This window comes from Panthera tigris, chromosome A3, assembly GCF_018350195.1.
Source record: "Panthera tigris isolate Pti1 chromosome A3, P.tigris_Pti1_mat1.1, whole genome shotgun sequence".
Lineage (NCBI taxonomy): Eukaryota > Metazoa > Chordata > Mammalia > Carnivora > Felidae > Panthera > Panthera tigris.
This window is the reverse complement of record NC_056662.1, coordinates 68927543-68948799: the sequence shown is the minus strand read 5'-3', so window position 1 is coordinate 68948799 and position 21257 is coordinate 68927543. Positions and strand designations below refer to the sequence as shown.

Below are 21257 nucleotides of genomic sequence, written 5' to 3'. Positions count from 1 at the left end.
TCTTAATTATGTGACATGACAGTTTTTAGCATAGGAAATGTGCAGCTTCTTTAAACATGACTCATATAAGCAATAAACCTTAAATAAAGGGGCGGGGCAGGATCTGTGAAAACAGGCTCGTGAGTTTCCTTCCTCACATTTTATACATGGGACTATTATTTGCTCTTATTATTTAAGAGTGTGTGTTACTGCTCCTGGAATGTAAATGCATTTTAAATTAAGATTTTCACATAATATTCCAGGGTACAGTTTTATACTACAGATTTCTGCAAATCACAATGTAATACTGACTGATAGCAGTGGTTAATATTCTTGTGAACCTAAAAGGTAAAGCAAACATTTGCTGAAATTTACATAGTTTTCAATTTTCAAATGCTAGCAAATGGGAGCTGCTTGAAAATAGAAATCACCTATATTTTTCCCAAGGAAAGAAAAGAAAAAGGCCTCATGTATTAGTTCAGATTCCTCCTTGTCAAGCCGAATATCTTTAGCTTGTGTAGCAGTTTTGATTTTTGTTTGTTTCTTTCTTTTTCTTTCCCTTTTCCCCCATGCTGTGTAAAGGCTTGCTCAAAGCAGTAAGGCATAAAGGAAGGCTTTTTTCCCCCTTCTCTCTCTTCTACTGATTGGCTGAAAGGGTATGTGTTTGGGGGTCTCTTGCAGTTTCTCTAGAGACCATTCATGTAAATTGAAAAAAAATCAGTATTACTTGAAAACATAACTAAAACTTTGATTTAACAGTACAAAAAAGGGTGCTGTCTAATCCCTCAAGTAGGAAATTGCTTTTCTTCATGATCCATTGATTTCATACTGTTTCTGGCTGCTACTGTGGAAGGAGAAAAGACCCACCTTTACTCTTCTTTTACCATGTCTGTATTTTTTTTCTTTTACCTCTTACTGCTTGGCAGTAAATAATAGTTGAAATAAGTAAATTTAAATAGTTAACAGTAAAATGCATGACTGATAAGAGCTTCAGGTCTCAGTTGGACAACTGTGATTATACCCAAGCAGGAGGTAATTTACATGGGAACCTGAAATGAGAAATTAAGACTTTGGCATAATATAACAATGAGGATATCACACATGTGTGGCTCCTCTGTATGATACTACAGATAATAGATGGAACAGCACATGCTCCAAAACTGAGGATTTTTTTTTTTTTGACATAGATGGTTTAATTTTTTTTTTCCTTGACAAATGACAATCAAAGTATTGCCAATATGAAAGCATACTGATTGTGTTGGCAGTTGATCTTCCATTGGCCATTAAAGTATACAAATTTCACCACAATTGAAGCTGGCATTTGCTGTGCTAGTAGGTAGCATTATTTTAAAGCAAAACATTGTGAATTGGACCAAAGTAGTTTCATTCTTAATATGTCCCTCCTAAATTTTATTAGTGAGTGAAACTTTACACTGCACAGAAAATTGAAAGCTTTCTCCACTCTTAAAAATTACAACACGGGAGCCTTTAGGTGGCTCAGTCAGTTAAACATCTGAGTCTTGGTTTTGGCTCAGGTCATGATCTCATGGCTTTGTAGGTTCGTGTCCCACATCAGTCTCTGCACTGGCAGCACATAGCCGGCTTGGGATTCTCTCTCTCTCTCTCTCTCTCTCTCTCTCTCTCTCTCTCTCTCTCTGCCCCTCCCCCACCTGTGCTATCTCTGTCTCTCTCAAATAAATGTAAAAAAAAAAGTAGGATACCAAATCTAGTTTTAATTATTTAAGGGTAAAGGTAGATGAGACATTTACTTCTTTTCTTCATTTGGATATAAAATACTTGAAATGTTTCTTGTAGCTCTTTGATTAAGCACCTAAAGTAAAATGAGGGTAAACTTGTTCACTGGAAAATAATATATGAGGCAATCATCAGGTATGCATTTTAAAAATCATCAGATATTCTTTGTATTCATACTATGTGTTAAATATTGAAGACCATGCCATATGCCTAATGAAAGCTTCATTAGAAAGACATTAGTAGATTAATTTCACTCTCTGTGTGGTTTATTTTATTTAGAATGCAGTAAGGTAAGTTCATTAGTTTGCAGATGTAATGTTTTCTACTGTACCTCAATGCAACTAAGAACAATTCCACAGAGGTCCACAGATCTACTAACACCTGTCAAGATAAACACAAAGTTCTCTTGGGGAATCATCTCTGCAATAGAACAGAGAAAATCTGAGGAAAGTAATTCTTTCATCAAAGAAAAAGAAGACAAAAAAAAAAAAGCACCAGTGATTAATGATTTTTTGAAATGCCTCAGAGGTCATATTTTTCTTTTACAAGTATAAAAAATATAATATATCTTTTAAGAATAAATGTTTGGGAGCATATAATACTCATTTTGAAATAAATATTCCAAGAGATTTCAACTCTGGAATGATCATGCGATTTGAATGGAGCCACTGAAAGTTTTTCTGACACCTATAACTTAATCTCTCATCCATCCCAGAACAAGTATATTAGATTATAAGTTCTGCTATAGTGATGTTATTTGAATGGTTATAGTTAAAATGGTGCCAGTATTTCCATTATAAAATCCTATTTTCAAGGATTTATAAGTTGCCTACAAATGTTTGCTCTGCAATTCAGCCTGGCAGCCAGAATCTTGGCTTGGTGGTATTTTTTTTTCTTTTTCCTTTTACATAGTGTAAGAAAGAAAGACATCTGTTTATAGCATGAGTAGGAAAATATGACAATGAATTCCCTTATTCTTCAAAGCCAGTTTATTTAGCATTCAAACCAGAGTTCAGCCTAAATTTCTTATATATTTTAGGCAATAAAAGAACTAACCAAAAGCCTGTAAGGATAAATTGAAGATGATTTGTTTCCTTTGTCTGTTGATTTTTGGTTAAACTCCTAAACATGGGGATAGACTTAACCAGTTACTCTGATACTTTATTCGTTCAGCACAGTAATAATGTGGATATACTATGTTATATATCCTAGGTATTTTTTAAAGGTATTTGTGATAGTCCATACTTGAGAAAGTAGCAAATATCACAAAGTTCAGAGAAAGTTCCAACAGAGATATATGTATTAAAAATTAGTAGAAGAATGAATGAGATTTGGAGAGAAGAAGGAGAAAAGATTTTTTTTTTTAACCGAGGAAAAAGCATGGGCAGTGGCAAAGAAGTGAAAAAGTTGGGGCGCCTGGGTGGCTCAGTCGGTTAGACGTTAGACGTCCGACTTCGGCTCAGGTCATGATCCCACACTCCCTGAGTTCCAGGCCTGCATTGGGCTCTGTGCTTACAGCTCAGAGCCTGGAGCCTGTTTCAGATTCTGTATCTCCCTCTCTCTGACCCTCCCCCATTCATGCTCTGTGTCTCTCTGTCTCAAAAATAAATAAACGTTAAAAAAAATTAAAAAAAAAAAAAAGAAGTGAAAAAGTGTGCAGTGTGCTTAGAGAAGAGAGAAGTTTGTGTGGCTGGAGGCAAGGCTGTTTGTGGGGGAAGGGACAGAAGCTGTGATAAATATAAGACAATAGAGGTAGTATGGAGGCAGATTTTGAGGGGCTTAATATGCCATGCTAAAGAACTTTGACTTTACCTGGAAAACAGGTATTTGTAGCAAGATAGTCATAATAACTATAATACTGACATCAAAAAATCACTCTTGACAAAATGTGTAATCTAATATATTTTTCGTGAATTGAAAAGGGATTAGATTATAGATCCCAGAAAAACCTACTTAGAGATTCAATTCAGATTTCATGATTAAATACCTTTCTGTACACCCAAATGGCAATATATGTTCCAGAACATATATTCATAAAGATAGGTCAAATCAGTTTATGTTCTAAGTGCTTGGACATTCAGAAAATCGAATTTATGGTATGTGTATGATGTCCAGTTCCAGATTTGAATATCTATATTTACTAAGGAACTTGCAAATTATGTGTCAGCTTCTTTTTTTTAAGTTTATTTTTATTTATTTTGAGAGAGAGAGATGGAGAGCAAGCGGGGGAGGGAGACAGAATCCTAAGCAGGCTCTGGACAGCACAGAGCCAGATGCATGGCTTGAACCCATGAACCATGAGATCATGACCTGAGCCGAAATCAAGAGTCGGACACTTAACTGACTGAGCCACCCAGGTGCCCCTATGTTTCAGTTTTTATGTCATCCTAACTTGCCTTGTAGTTGTCCTGCCAAGTTTAGCTCCATTCTCAACAATCCTATGCTTCTATCTCCTGCAGTGATGGATCTGCAGGAGAGACTGCTGGTGAGTGTGGGCAGACAGCTCGCAGGTTGTCACTTTGGATCATTGATCTTTCCTGTAGCTGATGCTGCTCAGAGTGGAGGCCTGATAAGACAGGACCTGAAACGGACTTGTATTTTTGTTGTGTTTTTGTTTGTTTTATGGTACAGACTCTTGGATGGCCAGTTTTAGGTTTTATATGGAAACGTTCTCATAAATTTTCATTTATTTCCCCATGTCATGAAAGAGGTGGAAAGAATAACCCTTTCAATAAATTAAGTAGGGAAGTAAATAAAACTGAAAAATAAGTAAATGCTGATACATATATACTATGTGCCAGACACTATCCTAAGTACTTTACATCTGTCAATTCATTTAATTTTCACAACAACTCAACAATTTTCCAGCTCTTTTAAAAACATGAAAACTGAGTTTAAATAACCTGTATAAGGCTGCATGGCTAATAAGTTGATAGAGTCAGAACTGAACCCTAGTGCAGTGTCTGAGTTCCTGCTTCTAGCCACTGGGAAGGCTAACTGAAGAAGGGTTCAAGTACAAGAGATGGGAAGGAAAAGAACTTTTAAATTCATTTTTATTTTTTTATTTTCTGAGCAGGGTAAAGGAAAGGTGTGAGATGGTGACATGTGGGGTTATATAGCAAACACCTTGAAGTCTTTAAAGAATCCTTTAAAGAAGAGATCTGGGAACAGCCCTATTGTCTATGCTGAGTACACTGCTAAAATGTGAGGTTATTGTAAGGAGCTTAATTAGAAAGCTTGCCCTGTGTTGGTTAATAAAATCTCTGGCAGAGACTTTGACATTTAGATGGAGCAGTGGTTCTGAAAATCTGGTTCCCCTGGGCCTGCAATGTGAGCATTACCTAGAAACTTGTTAAAAATGCAAATTTTCAGAACCTCTATATATCAAGGGAATCAGAAGCAAAGCAATCTATGATGTAACAAGTCCTCCTAGTATTTTCCACACTCTAAAGTTTGAGCACCACAGAGAAATAGAGACTAAACTAAGAAATTACTGGGGAGGTGGCCAAACTGGACTGTAGACTGAATAGGGAAGAGTTTAAAATAGGGCTAAATTAAAAATCACTTACAGCTCATTATCATTATGTTTGTAGCACCTATCTAAAACCTGTACATATGAATAAATGACAGTAACTTTCATTTAGTGCTTAATATATTTTAGAAACTGTTCCAATTCCATTACACACAGTGTTATAATCATTTTACAGATGAGGAAACTGGGGCAAGGGTCCATTAAACCCACTGTCACATGAATAATAACAATGGATTCAGACTCAGTCTGGCATTCAAGCCACGTGGTCTACTGCATTACGAATATATTCAAACCACATAGTATAAACCTTTGGAAGAGTGTGTCAGCAACACAAGTTGGTTGAAATAACTGTATAAACAATTATGATGACAATGATTGAAAGATGACATATGATTGGTTTATGCTTAAGCAATACCCACAACACTTAAGTACGCTATTGCAGTGAGACTTCTATAACCCCACCTGGGTGCTTAGGCAATAAATTTTAGGTAGGATGTCGTAAGTGAAATTTTTATTAAATAGAGCAAGAGAAAAGATACAGATGGTAAAATACTTCATTCCTAAATACAACTAACCTTGATTGAATAAATCTAATCATGCTTCACAAAACAAACTGCACATCTAGGCTTTAATTCAATTTGAGTGAAGGAAGTATTGTGTTGGAACCCAACTTCCAATATGGAAGTTCTAGGTAATAGCTACACTGACTGAATTTGCCAATCTAGATCTATATGTGGTGGGAGATGAAAGTATGCTTCCAGATAAGAAAACACTTCCTAAATAAACCTGACTTTTCAGTAAGATTATTATATCTGTGGGCCTCAAGTTTATCATCTGAATAAAGAAGAGATTGCCCTACAATATCTCCAGGAATGCTTTCAGCCCCAGCATTTTTTTTTAATGGTTTCATTGTTTGGTTAGTTAGTTGGTTGATTTGGTTTTACTTTACTCTCAATGCTCCTTCTCTCTTATTCAGATCCTTTCTCAGAATGCCCATAAGGGACCTGCACTAACCCAGAAAGGTAACGGGGTCAGAGACTTGTCTCTGTAGCTTCACAGAGGACACTGTCTTTTGAATTTTTACCTCTTTCTGCACTCTGGGTCCCAACTCAGAAATGCCTGCAGATGGTTGTGGGGTCTGCTTGTCTTTTGATTGTGCTGGCATTAGTAGAAATGCAAAATGCACGACTGACACCCTCTTCATTTTTAATTTTTAAAAGATTGGTGCTGCCTGTGGGTTTTAATATACTTCTACTCTGCTGCTTTTAGTGTCTACTTTTCTGTTTAAATAGCTTAATACTGAGCTGTAGGAATTTCCAATTAAGTTTAAGGAAAACACGAAAAGGTTGAAAGTGTCTGCCTGACAACCATCCTGTTCCTTGAGACAGAAGGGTTGATTTTTGGAAAATGAAAAAATAATTTGAAATGACCTGTCCTTTTCCATTTCTCTGCACACTCCGCTTTCCACTCATTCTCCTCTTTCCCTCCATTTCCTTTGTTTCCACCCCCTCAGTTTTCAAACCCATCTCCCATTTCTTTCTTTTTTTTAAAGATATTCTACTTTTTACATTATTTATTTATTTTTGAGAGAGAGAGAGAGAGAGAGAGAGAGAGAGCTCACAAGTGAGTCAGGGGCAGAGAGACAGGGAGAGACAGAGAATCCCATGCAGTCTCTGCACTGTCAGCATCAGTGGAGAGCCCAGAGTAGGGCTTGAGCTCCTGCCCAAGTGGGGATAGAGCTCACCTGAAGCAGGGCTCAAACTCCCGAGAACTGAGAACCATGAGATCATGACCTGAGGCCAAGTTGGATGCTTAACCAACTCAGTCACCCAGGCACCACCCCCCCGCAATCTCCCATTTCTTAACACCGTTGTCCAAGTTAGGCTACCTGATTTCTTGTTCATTATACATTATTAGCTGTGAATGGGTCTAGGACAATCTTCCATGCACAGCTATTAGGTTCTTTTCGTAAATCCCAGTAACCACCGTTGTTAGAGGCAGGGTAGGGTTAACCACTCTTTCAAGAGTTCCCAAAAGTGCAGGCCATAGTGAATGCAAATGCAAACCCACTTCTGCTACAAAAGCAGACATTTATTAATAAGTAGACACAAAATCTTATAGCCTGTTCTGGAAGCTTGATGAAGTTCCAGCTCTTGGTTCTGTTCGGTACATGAAAAATGTCTTGCAAAAAAAAGTTGTGCAAATATGGCAGTATTTTGCTAATATGGCAGGAACCAGCTCATCATCTGTCAGAATTAGGTGACTAAGGTCTGTTAAGGATCAAAAATAGCACCCACTTCATATGGGTTTGTGATGATTAAATGAACAAATACATTTACATCTCTCAGAATTGTGCCAGTTACAAATGTGTTAGTTCTTAGTACTATTATTATGGCACCATTCCTTATGGTAAAGGATGAAAGGCCTCTTAGATTCACATACTCTGTTCAAGTGGAAACAAAGCATGTCTATAAAATATTTTGGCCAATCCACTGATCTTGACTGTTAATAACTTTACCAAAGAGAACCCATTCCTAACCTCCATTATGCCAGTTGACAAGTCATTTATTTTGCAAATTATAACCTTTTTTTTCAACATACATTGTAATTAATGAGCAATGCCATATCATGCTTGGAGATGATGATAGCCAAGGCTTCTAGAAGCCACCTCTGGCTTCTATAATTCTGGTTGAGACATTGGAGCATAAATTCCCGATGAAGGCAGCTGACTCTCCTGGGACACAGAACACTAATACACATTTATATTACACTGTTTATGCTGAAATATTTAAGAGTAAATTATAAGCAGCCAAGCACCATGTCTCCTCCAACCAATTCTAAACTCACCTGACAACAATTTGTTAGAGGCTGCCTCAGTTTCCTTTAAATAATGCAGTTCCAACCACAAGGACTGACCAGCTGAAGAGACAGAATGAATAAGCACCAGTCAGATTGGGCAAAAGTTTGTTCACAAGACTTTCCACCATTCTCTGGGCAGAGAATGGCCCCTTATTCCACCAAATTATGACCATTTGTAAGGAGTACTGCAGCATCACTATCACAGCATCCACCCCAATCCTCCCAGGTATCGCGAAGGTGCCCTAGACATCTGCCTGAAAACTGCAGCTACAGTTTCTTCTTTCAAGGCAGCTGTAAATATTTCCTCTTTAGCTCTTGAGACTCCCGTAAAACTGAGATTTCTGGCTTATCCTTTCCCTAACCCTACCTTTATCTCCCTAGGCTGGAGACAATGTGAGACAGGAAGGAGACCCTCTTCTTCATGGAATGCTCTTGGGAAGGTTCATCAGAATTCTTTACTTACTCTACTCCTATGGCTTTAATTTATATAAATCACTGTCCAAAGTCCCAGCTCCATCCTTCTCTATTTTTTAAGAGAATAACAAACTCAGTAAATCCTCATTAATCTCAGATATGAATTCACATCTTTACTAAAATTTGTAACCCCCGAATCAATAATAGTGGCACTATGGTGGTCATTAACAGACATGCACAGGGTGGCAAAAAATTTGAGTCCCTAACACCCAGCTTCCAGCTGAGGTCAAACAAGGCAACACTCTGCCTTCTCGTTTTAGCTCTTATACTATAAACGAGTGCTCTTTCTGTGTTCTATTTAGTGCCATGTTTTTCACATTTTTGTGTTTTTTGTTTGTTTTGGTTTTGGTGATTTTGCTGTTCAAAATGGCCCTTGAACATAGTGCTGAAGTGCTATCTAATGTTCCTAAGCTTAAGAAGGCTGTCATATTCCTTTCAAAGAAAGTAGGTACGTTAGATAAACTTTATTCAGGTTTGAATTCTAGTGATGTTGACGCTGAGTTCAGTGTTAATGAGACACCAAATATATTAAATAAGATGTCTTTAAACAGAAAAAAAAAACACATAAAATGAGGTTATGTATTGATTGGTTGATGAAAATGCTGTGACCGAGGCTTGTAGGAACCTAAGCCCTAGGAGCAACGGTTCAGTATTCCCTAATTCAGTGTCTGTAGTGACTTTATAGACCATAAGTACGATGTATAATAAGAATTGACTGTATGCACCAAGAGGCTAATTTATATTTCACATATGCTCAGCACTCACGGGAGTACAGATGAAGACTTGACTCCTCTCCCCTTCAGGAATCTCCCATCTGGATGGAGAGGGAAGGACAGATCTACACCACATATGAGCATATGAGCACACAGTACTCTATGTTTCCAATAGAGGAAGGGAAATGAATGAACTATGCAGACTAATCAGCTCAAATATGTTAGACCTATATGGGAGGAGAGACATAACGCCTTAATTGTGGGGAGCATATGATATATTTTAAAGTACTCTCACATTAAATATTGCGTTATAGCCTTCCTGCCCTGTGGGATTGTTAGGAAAGATAGGAACATGACTATTTTATAAAGGAAGCTATGGAGCCTCAGGGAGAGGCCAAGTGACTAATGTGACATAACCGGTAAATGGCAGGGCCAAGAATGCAGCACAGGTTTCCTACGTCCTAATCCAGTACTCTGTCCATACTGACGCTGTGAGATGTCTCCATCAAAGTATTACCAGGAGTCTTAACTCCATACTGTCAGGATGGTTTTCCTCTTCTTTTCCTTTTGAAGCTTACTTGATGTATTAAAAATGAATATTCACAACCCTTGGCTAATGAATTAAAATACACATGCTGAAAAATAACAAAATGAAGAGGAAATGGCCTGGGGGTACGGGTGGGAACAGAACACAGTGGAAGGTGCTGAATTTGGGTTCTGTTGCTCTTTGAGCAGCTGTGGGAAGTTGGGAGACATGGTGTATTTAAGAAGATAAAAGCATATTCTCTAGCATGGCTAAGCCGTTTCAGTTAGTGAACTACTGAAGAATCATTATTATTATTTTTAGTTAGAATCACATAAACTTGACAGGAATGTGAGATGCTGGATTGCTACAGATTTGATTTGTTGGCCCCTGGACTGTGGTTACACAGTGACCACCAGAATCCCAGGGTGGACCCTAGGAACTAGGATGCAATATACAAGTCTAAATGGCCACTTCTGTGAATGGCTGATTTGAATCAAATCCTCCTAGCATTTTTTTTTTTTTATCTTCCTGATACATGACTTTGTATTTGTTGATTTAAGGGATTACATAGACAGTGAGGAGCCAGTGAGAAGTAGTGCTTTTTCAGAGTTGTTTTCCTTTGTTTTTAAGTAGGAATAAAGACAAAATGTTCAGCCACTAGACATGTCATGGTTTTTGTCATCTTTTGGAAACCAGGGGAGTATTTTAGTCATAGTCCTAAATCCTGTCTGCTAGCCTCCACTGACTGTGGTCCTCCTTGCCAACTCCACTTGCTGTCCTAGATTTTTACTTTTAGGTGCATGTTGGCTTTGCTGGTCTCCCATCCAGGACATGCAGCTTTCAGTTAAAGATGCTGCATTTCACCAAGAGGGTATAAACATCTTCTCTTCCTTGGAGGCACTAGATTTAGGAATTTTTATTTCCTAGTGCTATTTTCCTTATGAGAAAGCATGAGAGAAAGGCGGAACTCCACCCTTACAAAAGATCATCACAGCTAGGCTTCTGTAGGGGGTCTTGGAGTACAAGCAATCTCATTCACACTATTTCTCTCCTCTGCTTTCCTCCTCTTTACCACCTGTCTCCTTCTTCCTCTCTTTCATTCTTTCTTTTTCTGTCTCTCCCTTGGCTGCCGGAGTCACTTTTTTTTTTTTCCCTCCTCTTCCTGTGTTTTGGTTCCCTGCATTTCCACTGCCTTATATGAGATATGGTATTGTAGTGGGATCGAGGACTCTTTGTTATGAGTGATAGGTGTAATTAACAGATCACCAAAACTGATGCTTGAGTAGATGGTGTCAAGCCATATTTAGAAGATTGGGTTTGAACACCTGGCAGAACAAGTTTGGTCCAATAAAAAGAGCCGAATTCTTTCCCTTTTAAGAGCTCTCAAGACACTGGTTACATCTAAACCATAGGGGTAGGGGAAGGGTGCCATTTGCCGTTGTAATTCAGACGGAGGGATCACCTGGCAGAGGAGGGAGAGTTGCTTTTTAGGTGTTCCCCGCATCGCAGTACACGTGTCCCTTTGATGTGTGGAGAATGCACGAGAGAGGCAAAGCAGGGCGATTTTTGTGGGAAGCTAGACCAGCCTCCCTCGTTACATAGGCTCGTCCTCTGCATTGCATCCGAGCTTCAGTGATTTGCTGTTTGGAGACTGCAGATTTGCATAGAGCCCCTCGCTTCGCCAGCGTGTGTGGTTTTTCTTTTCTTTTCTTTTTTCTTTTTTCTTTTTCTTTTCTTCTCTCCCCCCCCCCCACCCCCGCCCCACTCCTTCGTCTGCTTCCTCTTTTGCTCAGCTCCCTTTCCCCCGTTCGATCCCCCGCTTCCTCCATAAGGTGCACTCTTGCCTCTGAACCCCTCGCCGGGCGTAAGTGTCAGGAGGCGGCGGACGCGGGGATTGCCTCGGGAGCAGGCGATGCGCGCCGCTGCTCCGCGCGCTGCCCGGGGGAGGCTGGCGCGATCGGGCGAGCCGGCCGGGGCTGGATGGAGGGAAGGGGCGCCTCGATTCCATGGGGTCTGCTTCTCCCTTGAAAGGAGGTCGGGCCGGCGAAGTAGCCTCCCCAGTCCCCACACACGATGCTAAATGGATTTACCTAGTGGAATCGCGGTGGATGGCTGTCATGTAGAAGTGAGGACCCTCCGGGAGGAGCTTTAAACAATTTCCCCGCTCCCCACCCCCCGGCACGCACTCTCGCCCGAAACTCTTTGGGAGTATCTCTCGAGAACCTGGAGCCCTGGAAATCTGGGAGCAGCCGCTCGCTCCGCGCTCGCTGCTCCCCGGGGCCGCCTTCCCGGACAAGCCCCCCCATCAGCTGCATTCGCCTCGGCTATGTTTCGGATTCTTTGGGGCGCACGGCACGGCGGACTCCAGGACCCCGAGAAGACTGTCCGAAGGAGGGAGAGGATGGGTGCCCTGGCGCGGTGAGGCGGCCGGCCCCTCAGCCCACCCGGAGCCGCCCGCTCTCCGGCGCCCTCGCCCCTCCCCGCGCCCCAAACTTTGCCTCCCGCGGCGGTTGCCCCTCGGCGGGCGCCCCGCCATGTACCAGAGGATGCTCCGGTGCGGCGCCGAGCTGGGCTCGCCCGGGGGCGGCGGCGGCGGCGGCGGCGCAGGGGGGCGCCTGGCCCTGCTCTGGATAGTCCCGCTCACCCTCAGCGGCCTCCTAGGAGTGGCATGGGGGGCGTCCAGTTTGGGAGCGCACCACATCCACCATTTCCATGGCAGCAGCAAGCATCATTCAGTGCCTATTGCAATCTACAGGTCACCGGCATCCTTGCGAGGCGGACACGGTGGGTCTGAGGTGCCAAGTTCTCGCGGGTTACTCCCTGTCTCCTCCCTTCCAGCCCTGCGCTCGCTTCTTGGCCCCTAAGGCTCAGAGAAATGGGAGCGCGAGAAAGGGAGGTGCATTTGGGTGTGTTTGGTGGGAGCCACTTATCTCTTTGAAGACAATAGAAAGGGGCTGGGGGAAGGCGTCGCGGGTGTTTGTGGTGAGGGGTGGGAGGGGCGCTTCTTGTCGGGGTGCCGGGAGGAGAGATGTGGGCGCCTATTAACGACCGTCCCTGGCCGGGCGCCTGGGCCCCGCGGGAAGGGGGCGTTGCTAGCCAGAAGGTCACTCGGTGTGGCCGGATGGGGCGTCGCGCTCAGCCGAGGGACCTGAGCGCCACAGAGAGGAGGGCTCTGCAGAACCTTTTGTCTGTGCTGTGTGTGCTGCCCCACCTCCTGCCCATTTTCCCAGGCCTGGGGGAGGGAGAGGTTCCAGCTCGCACATTCCTTCAAAGTGTGCCCAGACTGCAGTGACAGTGAAGCGGTTGTGGTCCCAGGACTCGCTCAGCAGGATGCAATTGCTTTAGCATCCACCTCTTCCCTTAACTGGAGAAGGTAGGATGGTCACCGAGGCACCCTCCCCGCTGCCGGCCAGCCCCCTGCCAGGCTCGGAGACGACCTCTGAATACCATCCCCTTTGCTCCATCCCCACACATACACACTTCTCTTTCTCGGTGATTGGACTGAGTTGTTGTTTGTTTGTTTGTTTTGTTTTTAAACAGGGCAGGGAGAGGTTTGGCTACCCAAACCCATCTCCCTGGGGATCCTCTTTGAAGGCTGTTGGGATGAATGAAGGAGGGCCTGCTGCCTTCTTCCTCAGAGTTGAGTGCTTCCCAGAGAGGGCTGGTGGGTCAAGGCTGGCTGGTCTAAGCCAGGAGGTCTGCCTGGAGGAGAAGTTAGAGTAGAGTGAAGTTATTCTCCTGACCTCAGCTTCCTTTGTAAAGAGCAGAGTGTGGAGAAAAGCCTTGGTTGGTAGGTTTCTTCTCCAGAGTGGCGGAGAACGTAAGGCCAGATTCCTCTCATCTTCAGAGAAGTGCCTATTTCAGATTCCCTGAACTGCCAATAAATAAAGCATCAAACTGTTTTGGGGAGGCTTTCCCACTACCAGTGTTTAGTCTCCCTCAGTGTAAGTAAAGTCTTCCACTTGAAAAGACAGGGTAAAAGTTGGGGACACTTCTATCCCTTCCCCTGCCCCCTTTTCCTTGCAGGGCCCCTTCCTCTTTCAGACTTCATTCAGCTTTAGATCCTTTGCCCCTCTCCCCGGGGAATTCTTCTCCCCTGAACAGCTGTTGCTTATACCTGGATGGCCCTCCTCCCCAGGGATAGGCTTCCTGTCTGAGGACAATTCTGGTTAGCTTGTAGCTTAACCTCACTGAAGAGAGAACAAATCCTCTTGACAACTCCTCTTTAGGAGTAGCTTAGAGACCTACCTCACCGTAGGTCCTAGGAATCTCCACCCTTCCTTCCCCCGGTTCCTCTCAAGAATTTTCTCCAGTTAAGAGTGGCTAGGATGAAAAGAGGATGATGCCCCACACCTGGGCTTCTGAGCTGAGACTAGCCAAGGGGCTAGATCCCTGTGAAACAGTACGGAGTTTCTGTTGCTCTCACCACTTGCTCACAGTATTCCCGGACCTTGTTGCTCCTTTTACCTGGTGCAGTTCTCACCCACTGCCCTGCCTTTGTGCACGACTGGGCGAGTCCCATGGGAGGGAGACCAGTGGGGGTGTGGGAGGGGCAGACAGAGCATGGGTAGGTGAGGTGAGCCAGATGGGGGTATTCGAGGGGATGGGGTGCCTAATTGTACCAGTGGGAAGTACTTGGCTAAAAATCTCCTGTGCATATTAACTTCTCCTTTACTGTGGCTCTGCCTCTCCCGAGGGCTGAGGCAGCTGAACGGGGAGCACCCTGGGGAAATGGGGAGACGAGAACGTCTAGGGGCCCTGCCGCAGAGCGGGGCGCTCCTCTCCCAGACCACTGCAGCTGCTACCCCAGTCAGGCGCCGTCTGCTGGTCTTTACAAACATTTTTTTTTTCTTTCTTTTTCTTTCTTTCTTTTTCCCTCCAGAATACATTGCTTGTCTCTGTATGTGAATGAAAACCTAGGAGCATGTATCATTGAAAAAGAGACAGGATAGAAGGCAGTGGGGGGCAGTGGTTGGTATTATTCTTCTGGGTCAGAGAACTTTCTCTTTCCTTTGAAGGTTATATTGTATGGTCATATTTGTTTGTTTTTGAAACTCTCTCCACCCTCTTTACACATACTTTTGGATGAAGCTCTCTGATTTCTTCTTCTTCTTCTTTTTTTTTTTTTTTAAATCAGAGTAACAAACTTACCTGTCAGCAGCCATTCTCCACCAAATAAAAGCTGGTGTGAATCTTTCATACTTTAATCCCTTTCCTTACTTGAAGAGAGGGAATTAACTCTAGCTAGAGAACAATCAAGGAACATTAAAGATGAAATAAGCCTCTCAGGGGTGGGGGATGGAGAGGGGCTGAGAGCTGGGCAGGCAGGGTGGTGGCTTAAAAGAAACCTATAAGAAAGAGGTGATGTTGAATTTGCTGGGTCAATAAACTGTCCGAATATTCAGCTAATTAGACTAAGGGCCCACAAGGAAATAATCTTTGAGCCTAATAGATGAGGGTGAAGGGGAAGAGCAAAGGTGACTGACGATAGGGTAAATTCCTAGCTAAAAATCAAGGCAGGTGTAAATGAGGTTTAGTTCAAAACTTGAGACTATTGAAAACATACATATGTTGATGAACAAATGAGCCAGCCTGTTTTTTGTATTAGAATTTCTTGGAATCATAAGCATTTTTTTTTTTTCTTAATAGGGAAAGCACCGTATATGCTCGAATGTGTAAAAGAAAAATCATGTGTGGTGTATTTTAGGGAATAAAATTGAATCTAACCTCTCTATGTTTTGAAAACTGCTGGGTCGACTATCCAGGTTCATTCTTCTTCATTTTCTCATCTTGCCATGCTTCATTTGCACTATTATGAGGTGTCACTTACAAGGATTGCAGGGTGCTGAAAGCGCTTATGGCTACCCTGAGCATCTTTGTGCAAGCTGACCCAGTTGCAGAGATTATGATGAGGTTTTCTTTTCTTTTCTTTTTTTTTTAATGCATATAAGAAGCAGGTTTTGAGATCACCACAGAATCCCATTTTTATTTTGCATATACTTAAAAATATAAATGATGAAAAACACCTCCATAAAAAATTATATTTCTATTTTAAAAAACAGAGAGCTGTGTGACTATATATGATTAAAAAAACAAGCCTGCTTATAATTAAGGATGCTACTTAAAGCAGGCTAGAGTTCAGAATAGACCAGTGTGTTCAGTTAGTATTTCTTTAGCAATGTGCCATTTGTGCCAAACATAGAATGATGTCAGCGCAGTGCTCAGGTTCCCATATCCACTCTTGGCTTTCCTAGGAACCTCTGCGTACTTTCAAAAATTAGCTTAGAGCCTCTCAGTAGTTTTCGGAGATAAAGGAAGGAGAAAGCCATCATAAAATTGAACCTACCAGTGCCAGCCGTTCTCCTCCCACAAATATGAGCTCCAGAAATTATACTGTCATGATTAGCTTATAATATTAAAGGGCAAAAGGGCTTCCCCAGAAGGGAATGTTAACAGATTTTAAAAGGGTGGTTTATAATTGAAGTAGCCCAGTGCTGTTATATAAGAATAATAATTATATCTTGAATTTATAACATTTCTCTTTCTGAGGCACTTCTGTACATACACTAACTTCTCTGAGGACCAGTCAGTTTTGGAGGGAGTTTAACATTTTCCTTATAAGGATACTGAAGCACACCATAGGTGCCCTGGAAAATGGAGCCAAATCTCTGATCAAAGTCAAAGAGGAATTAGAATCAAGGCTTTGTGGCCCATAGCCCAGAGCAACTGAGAGGGTCCACCATGTGCTTTAATGGTTGATCTCTTGGAGATGAAATCATTGCAAGGACCAGAGCATAGCATTTTGCTTCCAACATGTAGTAACAACAATGAATGCTGTAAGGGAGGCTGATGACACCTCACTGATGCCCCACTGGTCACTTCATTGATTCTGCTGAGGAGGGTTTTGTTTTTCTTTTGTTTTTCTCAGGGACGAAAGTTGCAGTGATACACCGATCCCTTTGCTCCTTTGTCTAGCAACCAAGAAAGTTAGCAAAACCTTTTGCAATATACTTCACTTAGCATTGAAGAAAAATTTAGCTTTTCTGGTAATTAATTCATACGTGTGACCCAAAACATTTTTGGCTATGAATATTGTGCTGAAGGAGACATTTCGACCTTACACCTCTTTCTTACTTTGGCTTTTTGGACAAAAACATGCATCACTGTAATGCTATTTTAGATAAGACGGTCAGGTAATATTTCTAGAAGAAGTTTTTAATAAATCATGGTCCAAGTAATCCAAGACTCGAGGGTAACTTTTGGTTGCCCTCCACTTTAATATGTTTATTTATTTTTGTTGATTGTCCATCCATTGCTTCAGAAAATATATAGTATGTGCATGTTTTTGTATTTGTGCACCAGGTACCATGGAAGGCCGGATAGTAATTGGGATAATGGGAATAGAGGTAAGGGAGGAGGAGCAAGATACCCAAGGCAGGACCATCAGAAAATTTACAGTTTAGTTCCAAAAATCCAAGCTACTGTTAGAAACAGTTAATCTTTAAGCAGACAAACAAAACATGTTCTTTACAAACAAATAGCCTCTGAGCATAAAGGCAAAAAACATAAAGTTTATGTGTGTGTAGCAATCATCTGATGCTCAACATGAAATGATCTTATAAAAACATCAACACAGTGGATTTTATCTACATTGTGTTACCTTGTCCTTTAATATTAATGTTGTATAAAGGGCTCCTTGCATAATTGCCTTTCACTAAGTTGCTATGTATATTTCTTCTAACAAAATATAAAGTCTTTTATTTTTCAAAAAGAGATAAGGCAAATGTATTTAAGACAGCAGCTTCACTGACTTAGATTCATGCCGCTGTAAAAATAATTGAGGCAGCCTGATCTGGTGAAGATAATTCACAGAAGCATATCTATGTGAAAATCTGGCCGCTGCCACTTTCTAGCATCGTATAAATTTACTAAACTATTTGTCCTCACTAAGATTGTTTTCTCAGTCTGTAAAATGAAAATATCAGTTATATCTCAGTGGAGAATAAATGAGACCATGGGTTTGATAAGTGCCCAGACTATAATAGGCCCCAAATAAATGTTTGTTTAAAAAAAAATTAGACATTTAGGTTGTTTACACATCTTGGCTGTTTTGAAGACTGCTCTAATGAACATGGGAGTGGGAATATCTCTTCCAAATCCTGATTTTAGATTTTTCAGATAAATACAAAAAAGTGGCATTGCTGGATCATGTGATAGTTTTGTTGTTGTTGTTGTTGCTTTGTTGTGTGTGTGTATGTGTGTGTGTGTTTCTTTTAAAGAACTTCCATCTATTTTTCACAATGCCTGCACCATTTTGGATTCCTCCCAGTGGTGTACAAGGATTTCATTTTCCCTACATCCTTGGCAAAATTTGTTGTCTTTTCGATAATAGCCATTCTAATAGGTGTAAGGTGATATCTCAGTGTGATTTTCATTGAATGGATAAAGAAAATATACTACATGCATATAAGGGAATATTATTCAACCTCAACAAAGAAGAACATACTTCTTTGGTATGTTATATCATGGGTGAACCTTGAGGACATTATGCTGAGTTAAATAAGCCAGTCACAGGACGACAAATACTCCACTTATATGAAGTATCTAAAATAGTCAACTTCATAGAATCGGGAAGGGTATGGTGGTTGCCAGAAGCTGGGCAAAAGAGGGACTGGGGAGTTGCTAATCAGTGGGCATAAAGTTGAGTTGTACAAGATGAATAGGTGCTACAGCTGTAGCACATTGTGCTTATAGTAACAATACTGTATTGCACACTTAAAAATTTGTTAAGGGGTGCCTGGGTGGCTCATTCAGTTAAGTGTCTGACTTTAACCCGGGTCATGATCTCATGGCCAGTGGGCTCGAGCCCTGCATCTGGCTCTGTGTTGACAGCTCAGAGCCTGGAGCCTGCTTCGGATTCTGGGCTTCCTCTCTTTCTGCCCCTCCCCTGCTCATGCTCTGTCTTTCAAAAATGAGTAAATGTTAAAAAAAAAAATTCGTTAAGCAGGTAGATCTCATGTTAAGTGTTCTTACCATGATAAAATAAAATTTTAAAAAATTAGAAGAGATTTCAGGGAGAAGACAACATGAAGTGGAAAAAACAGACTTGAACCCAGGAGACATGAGTTCCAGTTCTGATTCATCCAGTGATGGTGTTTATCCTCATAGACAGCTGCCAGTGCCTCATTTACACAACATTGTGTGCCTCATTCTTAGTAAAAGACACAATTGGTTATTTTATGTGCTATGATCTTAACAATAATGTTGAGCATGGCTTTTTATATTGTTTTTTGTCATTCATATTTTTAATTGGACTAAGATCATTTCCAACTTTGAGTTCTAAGATTCCTTAGATTAAAAGAATCTCAAAATCCTCATACTCCTGTTGTCTTTTTCCAGAGGCTTATTGATCCTAAACATACCATAACTGGAGATATTTTTGCAAAGATTGTCTTCAGGTCCCTTAAGCCATTGTGTTGTCCTCTTCATGAGTTAGAATGGCTTACTTATGTGCACAGGAACCATGTGGGGGGCCAGGATCAGGACACTTGCCTTTCAGCTGAGGTTCTGAGGAATATCTCTTAGAAAAGGCACCTGTTTCCTTTACCTGGTCTTCTTCGCCAGTTTTTGTTTGTTTCTTATTTTTTTGTTTTTTTGTTTTTGTTTTTGTTTTTGGTCTGTATGGGGTGTCAAATATCTCTCTGCGCAGAAATTGGTGATAGCCTTTTAAATATTCCTTTCTCTCACAAAATGCAAGATTTTTTCTCCATGTGGATCATCTAAGAATGAATTCCCTCAAGCTTTAGACAGAAACTTAGTAAAAACAGCTATATTTTAAGTATACATTTCCACAGAGCCCTCATGTAAAGTGTCTCATTTAATCAACATCATAACCCTGGCAGGGCTCATGATAACCATTTTGCTGACAGGGAAGCAGATTTAGAGAGGCAATGGTTCTGCCAGGGTCACTTAATTAATAAGTATCTGCAGTACTGTTGCTTTTCCACTATAGTATGTTAAGAGGCAAGGTTTTTAAAAAAATACTGCATTTAAATTTAGAAGATCTGAATTTTGTCCTAGTGTCGTCATTTTCCAATTTACTTTCTCAAGAAAAAAAAAAAGTTTCTTCATTAAGAAGAAAATTGGCCAAGAATTGGGAGCTAACTGATATAGTTATTAAGAATTTCAAGTGACTACATAGATGAATTTTGTATCTCCATTCTGGCAGAAGAAACTATAGTTAATACTACATTCTGATACTTGGCTGAGAGTGGGTGGTAAGATGGGTATGGATTCATAAATAAGGGGCATTTTCAAATTCAACTTGAAGTATTATACTCCATGACAAATAATATTATTAATCAATAGTAGCAATTATAATAAAAACATTTTATCACTAAAAGATGATGGTTACTAAGCAAATTTTCTGTTAATCACTAAGTATACAGGCAGATAAGAATAAACTGCTGTCTGTCATTTTTGTGAACTTGATATCTATGGGATTTGTGGATTGGAACTGAAGTAGTGTAGACAGTTTATTTCTCCAATGTACTTCCAAGATATGTGGTTATGTCCATATTGTTTTACATGAAGCTTGTATGAATCTGGTAGCCATTTGTGTGTGTGTGTGTGTGTGTGTGTGTGTGAGATAGAGAGAGAGAGACAGAGAGAGACAGAGAGAGACAGAGAGACAGAGACAGAGAGAGAGAAAGTAAAAATACTAGACCCCTTTTAGTTATGGGATCTCTAGGTCAAATGTATTATATAATGTGACCCCATTATGGACTTTGCTATATAGTCATGTACATATTTGGTGTGGGTTTTTTTTCATATAACTATATTGGTGCAAAAAGTATTATGAAATATGTCTGGGGATTAGTTACTAGAAATAAAACTTTTAAGTAAATGTTAAAGAAGTAATTTTTACTGTGTGGTAAAATATACGGCAGTGACATTTACTGACTTGGACATCAGTTCTGCACAGTTGTTTTGATTATATGAGTTGCCATTGGACTAACATTGGTACATGTAATTATTTATGTGGTTCAGCCTGTCTTGGCTATTAGTTACCATCTGGTCATCATAGCATATTTTTCTAGATGACTACAGGATGCAGGGCTGCTAAACAGAAGTGGTATTTCTGATGCTTCTTAAAACTGAGATGATTTAGGGTTCTGAAATCTCTAATTTTACTTTAAGATCGGATTATCTAAAGTATGGATAGTTACACAGAATAAAGCACATCACTCTGGTTGCAGTGCTGTTCTAAAAAATATATTCAGAGCAAATATGGAAGTTCAATGTCATAGTACTCTGAGAGTATCCAGTTAGCACTTTCATTTGGGTATGCAGCAGGGTGTTTTAAAGAAGTATGCAGTTTTCCTGATGAGTTTTCCTTTTATTTTTTTTCAAGATTTTG

General features: G+C 40.8%; 1 protein-coding gene across 21 annotated transcripts in view; it reads left to right on the top strand.

Annotated features, from left to right (window-relative positions):
• NRXN1 (neurexin 1) overlaps positions 1–21257 on the top strand; it is a 1119427-nt gene that overhangs the window by 684700 nt on the left and 413470 nt on the right. For 2 of the 21 annotated variants that reach the window (XM_015536325.2, XM_042981376.1), the window contains exon 1: positions 12373–12622. The exons of the other annotated variants lie outside the window; for them this stretch is intronic. In XM_015536325.2, coding sequence (XP_015391811.2) covers positions 12373–12622 — 250 coding nt within the window. Of the gene's footprint in view, positions 1–12372; positions 12623–21257 lie in introns of those variants that run through there. 21 annotated transcript variants of the gene reach the window in all.